This window comes from Gavialis gangeticus, unplaced genomic scaffold (assembly GCF_001723915.1).
Source record: "Gavialis gangeticus isolate Ggan-Ray unplaced genomic scaffold, GavGan_comp1, whole genome shotgun sequence".
Taxonomy (NCBI): domain Eukaryota; kingdom Metazoa; phylum Chordata; order Crocodylia; family Gavialidae; genus Gavialis; species Gavialis gangeticus.
Window position 1 is genome coordinate 58,210,389 of NW_017729022.1, and position 6,617 is coordinate 58,217,005.

At 40.2% G+C, this 6,617-nt stretch overlaps 1 protein-coding gene across 1 annotated transcript in view; it reads left to right on the forward strand.

Moving 5' to 3' along the window:
• Positions 1-4,324, forward strand: part of HAL (histidine ammonia-lyase) — a 62,567-nt gene extending 58,243 nt beyond the window's left edge. Inside the window, 4 exon segments of the mRNA XM_019515055.1 lie at positions 626-760; positions 1,708-1,816; positions 1,919-1,988; positions 3,449-4,324. Of these exon segments, the coding sequence (XP_019370600.1) occupies positions 626-760; positions 1,708-1,816; positions 1,919-1,988; positions 3,449-3,604 (470 nt within the window). The 3' untranslated portion in view covers positions 3,605-4,324.
• Positions 4,325-6,617: the final 2,293 nt, after the last annotated feature.

Here is a 6,617-nt window from a genome sequence, read left to right on the forward strand (position 1 = left end):
TTCCTGGTTCTGGAGTCAAAATAGAGTGGTTTGGTCCCTACCGTAAGGTAAAACATCCTCATGGATGCTTGAAGAGTTCATTCCACCAGTAGCAAGGTTGGTGCCAGCGGGCACCGTGCATCCTCATAAAAGAGGGTGCCAACTAACATAGAAGTAGTAGTACACAGCAGCACATAACGGGGCACTCTACGTATGACCTACACCAGGAATCAAAGTTTGAATTTTTGGCTGGTAGAGATGGTCTGGCCATCCCTTCTCTCTCACAGGAATATTCCAGTGGCTCCCAGGCAGAATGGGGGTGGACAAGCAAGAAGGGAAGTTTACTGCTAAAACTGGGATTAGCAGTAATATATATTTTAAATTAGTTTTTCATATATATTTTGCTTTTTATGGTTAGTTTCATATCAGCATCTGAAGTCACCTAATGACTGCCATCTCTAGAGGCAAAGTAATAGGTACTGCAGAGGACTTGGTCAAGCCACAGCAGTGCCACACACTTGCAGTGCTTCATTGTGTGCACTGAATTAGATGTGTTTCTCACTGCAGCATCTTTCAGATGTGTCTGTTGTTTCTAGCACCTCTTTGCCTACACAATGTACCATTTAGTCACATTGGACTTTTGCAGTTTCTGAGAATAAAGCCTTGTGCCACCCCTCTTCTGTGGATTCTCTCTCAACCAGTGCTGCTACAGAGGATCATGTGTCCATGGGAGGATGGGCTGCAAGAAAAGCCTTGAGAGTTATTGAACATGTTGAACAAGGTAAAATTGAGACCTGATTGTACAGAGATCTTTAGTATTGTAACTAGATTAAAACTAAGAATGATTCCTTCTAAATGTCATTATTTTAAAGTAGTAGACACTTTGGTTATGCCAAAAATGTTTTTATGGTAAGTTCTTAAATAGTTAGTTGTACTCAGATGTCTTTCTAACATGCGATTCAGGTGAATTCCACTGAAACAACTGCTTAATAATGTGAGAGTCAGTCTAAATTCTGCCATTCTTCATTGATTAGAGAGATTAAAATGACATCTTTGTGGGGTAAAAGTTTTAGTTGTTGCTGGAAAGACATTAACAACATGTAGCACAAAAACAGCACATGTACCTTGGTTTTGTATAGGTTTACACCGGTGGGTGCTCCACCAGTCAGATTCTATAAAATATTAAATATTGTTTGACATGCTGAGGAAAGTGAATGTGCAACTGGAGGATACAATGTTTCTTTGATAAGGTTTTCCTTAGAATAATTTGGCCCTTATGAATGTGAGGGATTCATGCCACTAGGCCCATCTCTGTATTTCATCTGGCCTTAAGGCTGCCTCTGTTATTTGGTGTTGAAACAGAGATCATTTGAGAGGTATTTTTAGGAGCAGTAGGTATGTATCACAGCTGAGTACAAAAGGAACTGTGACTGCCTAGCACCTGGAAGAATCACACTTAACATCTCTGAGCATCCAAATAAGAGGCTATTTAAAAGTGCTGGACTTTTGCCTCTGTTTCCCTGTTTGTAAGTAGGCCTCTTATCTGGCTGCCTTCCCCACTGTGCCACATGGATCGACTAGTATTTGCATAGCACTGAAGAGGTGAGGTCCTAAGTATGATCAATAACCATACCAAACTCCAATTAGAAATGCTCTTCAATTGTAAACTCATAATGAATTGCACATCCTGAAAATCTCTGTCCTACCTTTTGCTGTTTGGCTTCCTAGTGTTGGCGATTGAACTTCTTGCAGCCTGCCAGGGCATTGAGTTTCTGTGCCCTTTGAAAACAACTACCCCATTGGAGAAAGTCTATAACCTTGTGCACTCTATTGTAAGGTACCATTAAATAAATGTTTTCCAGAGGTTACAGTTTTGAAGACCTGCTAACTTTGGTGGTGGTTAATGTTTGGCCAATGTTCTCAACTTGTCTCCTCTCAGGCCTTGGATGAAGGATCGCTTCATAGCTCCAGACATTGAGGTGACTCACAGCCTCCTTGTAGACCAAGTGGCATGTGTTGATGTTCAGCATTTGTACAATAGAATTGATCCTTTGGGAAGGACCGTGCCATTTTCCCTTTAAAATGTCCCTCCGTGTTATCTGTCATAGAGAGAAAACTATTCTTACCCTTCCATGTGCAATTTTATTACCAGATCTTCTGAAGAAATCGTATGGAGATTGTTTGGTTTAGAGCAGTGATTTTCAACCACAGTGCCACAGCACCTCAGGGTGCTGAGAGATTCTTTTAAGGGTGACACAATGCTTCACAATATTAATAGTGCTAGGTGTGCCAATGGCTAATGGTGTTACGATTGACAAGATAAACTCCAGTATTTTAAATAGGAATCTATAGTGTCAAAAACATTTCAGATTGGTTGTGGTCTTTCTGAGTTCTTTGCAACAGGAGAATTGCTTTATTATTTTCAATAGTCAGGAAAACAAGTGACAGAGTTGGCAAGTGAAAGAGGGTTCTTTGAATCTAAAAAGATTGAGAACCACTGGGTTTAAGTTTTAAAGTGACACCTACATTTAAAATTATATATTAAGAAACACATTTCCTCAATTGTATTCTTAAGAATGGCTTAGATAACAGAACTTTACAGATAAAGATTGAAACTCAGGTGTTAAGCTTCCGGATGAAAAGCCCTACATCCATGTAAAACTCCATTGAAGACAACAAGACTCTGGGTATTGGTCAGGCAGAGTGGATCCACTCTCCTCGTTGTTGTGGATCCAGAATCAGGGAGTAGGAAGGAAAGGAGGACAGTCCTATCCCCAGCGGGAAAATGAAGAGGAGAAAGCATTTACTGGGACATCTATTAACACTGACCAACTGTTTGAGGTTTTTTTACACTATTAAAATAAAAACCAGAGAAATTAGAGAGAGAAATAGGTACTGATCAGACTCTCTGCAACCCTATTGACTCTAACAATCTACCTTTCTCACAGTCTTAGAGGGGTCAAGGGTAAAAAAGGGGAAAACCTTTCAACTTCTAGTTTCTCTTGTAAATTCCACTCCAGCATCTTCTCATATCTGCTACCAACAGCAATGCTTTCCTTCTTCTCTGGCATCCAGCCACTCATTCTGAACAACTTTGGTTGCTTGTATGACACGGTGATTTCCAGTAAGGCATCCCTAATATCCATTATTTCTCCTACTTCATCATCATCATCATTTGGGTCACCAGAGAAGGTGCAGATCTCCAACCTGACAACACTAATCCTGCCTCTCTGGGGCAGTAGTCATTTCTTGTCCCCTCACACTTGTGCTCAGGTGTCTCAAATACATCTCCAGTCACCATCTCAGAACTTGTGCCTATTTCTGGGGTTCACATGCTTATTTATAACTTGTGGTTATTCCCCTGTACTGGTTGTAGGGAGGTTTCTAAACTTGTGTAATGACATCTGAGTAGAAATATGAAATCACTCAGTCTGTACTCCTGACTGCCATTTCTCTTTCTGTCCTGTAGGTTTGGAAAGTAGCTGAACCTTACATTGAAAAATACAAAAGAGAACATATTCCTGAATCGAGACCCATTTCACCTACAGCTTTTTCCTTGGGTTCCTTGATGGTAAATGATAAATGTGTTGAGCAGGAGGATAACGATGTTCAGGAAGAACTTTAAACGTTCAGTTAAGTCTGGTATAGAGAAACATCCCTTCCAGTGCTTTCTTTGAGGGACATTATTTCATGTCCCCAGAAAAAACATATTTATGTAAATGAATTGATTGAAAATCTGTGGATGACTGAGAAATTATTTGCCAGTTTCCCCAGCTGTAATAAAGCAGTGTGGCGTTATAGAGTGGTTTATGTGGAATATGACGTATTGCAACAACAAAACATAAAACGGTTGGCTAAATTAAAATGTATTTGTACAACTGATGATTTCAGGGGACTTGCATCTACCAGTTCCAGCTCTGAATTTAGACAAATGAGATTAAAGATGATACAATTGGTTTCAATAGTAATATACCAAACCCTACAGTACTTGCCTGGGTAAAACTTCTGTGAAAGTCAGTGGGGTCTTAGTTGAAGTGCTGTGTGATTTGGGTTAATGCTTGTATTTACTATGTATAAATATAGGTGGAACACACTTCTTCATATTATGTAGCTGGTAACTATAATTGCAGAACTTTATTGGGTTACCACTTTCTTACTGATTGAATGCTATTTAAATAAAAATAAGTTCTTCCTGTGAATAAACCTAGTTATTTTTGTAATTTGCTCACGTGCTGCAGTTGGTATAATATAGATTTTTAATTCCAGGGCTTTGCAGTTGGAGAAAGCAATATTGCTTAATACTTTACCCTACTGAAAATTAAAAAAGGATATTTTAAGCAAGTAATTTGATTTTGGTTTTGATTCTGTTCATCTTAAACAGAATTGTCACCCTTCAGGAATAGGTACAGCTTTTTGTTTCTTTTTCTATTCTCATTGATGTCAGTATAATTGATGATTGGAACCAAGTGACCTCAGTTTCATACTGCAGTCCATCTGGATGGTCCCACTCTTGGGTCAGGGGCCTTTCTGACATTCTGCATTCCAACAGGACCAGAGTTCCTCTTGGTTACCTTTATCCCTACCTGTTTTACATCTCTCTTAAACATAGTGCTGATTAAGTGCAAGTTAAATACTATGTTTACTCAAATACAAGACAAGGATTTTTGTCCAATCAGCATGGGGAAAAAAGACCCTTGCCTTACATTCACATATAAGAAAACTTCATTAACTAGATTGTCTATCATTAAACTGCTGCCAAAAGCAGCGTGTGCTCAGTAAATGGAAACCGACTATGAAGCTGATAAAATGTAGCCAGCTCTGAGCATGATTATAAAACACACAACCCACATTGGGCAAACATGGATGGAAACCTACCACAATGCCAGGTTAGTGTTTCTGAATAAGATATATAATAGTGTCCATTAAGCACAGTCCCCTTTAAGTGCCAATTCTTTTTCAAAGCATGGTGAGCCACTACATTGCATACACTTTGACTTCCTCTTCATTCTCACAGCTGAGCTATGCCTTTCTTTCCCATTTCCAATGATTCCTGTTCCTTCACCATCCTTAAATGTCTGGCAAATGTCACCATATGGGGTCCCAAACAGTTCACCCCAAATCGCTCTGTTGCCCCCCCCCAGCCTGTTGCATATGATTCTTGTGGCCCTGCCTTCCATGAGGTGAAACCAGACCAAGTTGCCTTGTGTCTCATCTGCATATAAATTTTTGGAGCATCCCAGGAATCATGACAAGAACACTCCATTGCAGTCATGAGTCGGGGTCTAATTAGCACATGCATGCTTTGTAGGGGATATCTGCAGTATACACACATATTGAGCAGTGCTGAGCTATGGGGATCACCATGACTTGAACTGCTGTCGACTCTGCTGGGATCCAGCCCAGTGAACTATATAGTAAATTATGAGCTTTTTGGCTTTGAACTAATATGCATAGTTTGCACTACATGGGGAAGTGGTGTGACCACCAAGGCAGTTTTTTTAGTTGCACTTGGGTATAACTGCTTTTTTGGCATGGGGTAGTACCTGCAGAGTTAATGTATTCTTAATCTTCCACTTGCTGCTTGAGTGGGAAGATCTTGGCTTTATGCCCACTTTATGGAAATGGGCGATTCCTTTCTAACTTGTTCCTGCACCCTTATGGCTGAGGGCAAGCAAAACTTGGGGCATTCAAACTCTGAGCCTCCGGGCTTGGGCCTGCACATAGGATGCTTGCCAAAGGATTTGGAAATATGAAGCCCCAGGTGTGGCAGAGGATATTTGCCAGTAGTAGGGCCACTTATGGTTCTGGGTTGACTCACAGATTTGGAATTGATTTGGCTTGGAACATGAAACATCCCCACCCCCCTAAAAAAAAAAAAAAAAAAAAAAAAAAAAAGTTTTACTATATATAAGCAGGTGTCAAAGTGCTGCTTATAAATGTGTTTATGGAGCACTTGTGCTAAAACTTGCAGCAGTTTCCCAAAAAGGTAACATTCATCAATTCTGCATGAACTAAGTCTATAGGTAGTACATTCGAATTACTACACCTATGTTAAGTTTCAAGGTCAGTGGCTGCATCTACACAAGAAGCTTGTTACTACTGCACAGTAGCATCGTGTGGCAGAAAGCATGATATGACACTGTTGCACACTAGAAATGAGCTACTGCACAGTCAGCCTGACCTAGAAGCCATTCAATGACGTTACTGCGCAGTAACTCTGGTTACTGCGCAGTCACTTAGTACTTGTGTAAACAAGTACTAAATGACTGCGTTGTAATGACTGAGCAGTCAGTGTCTCATGTAGACGTGGCCAGTGTTTTCAGGTTTGCTCCTCACTTCTATGGGATCAGGGAGAGCAGGGTCTGAGACCAAGAAACAGAGGAGAAGGCTGCAGGGGAAAGAAGTTGGGGGAAGCCAGAGGGCAAAGGGGACACCTGAAACACCCCCCACCCTGATTTACTTTTGCTGCTGTAGCAATGGGATGGAGACAAATTCAAGGCAAACCTCCAATAACTAGATTTTATACCTGTAAAATTATAATAAATTTAAAATTTTCCTAATGTAGAATTTAATTATTGGGGGGCTTGTCCTATAATCAAAGTAATTTTATGTTTGAGTAAATGCAATATTTCTATTAT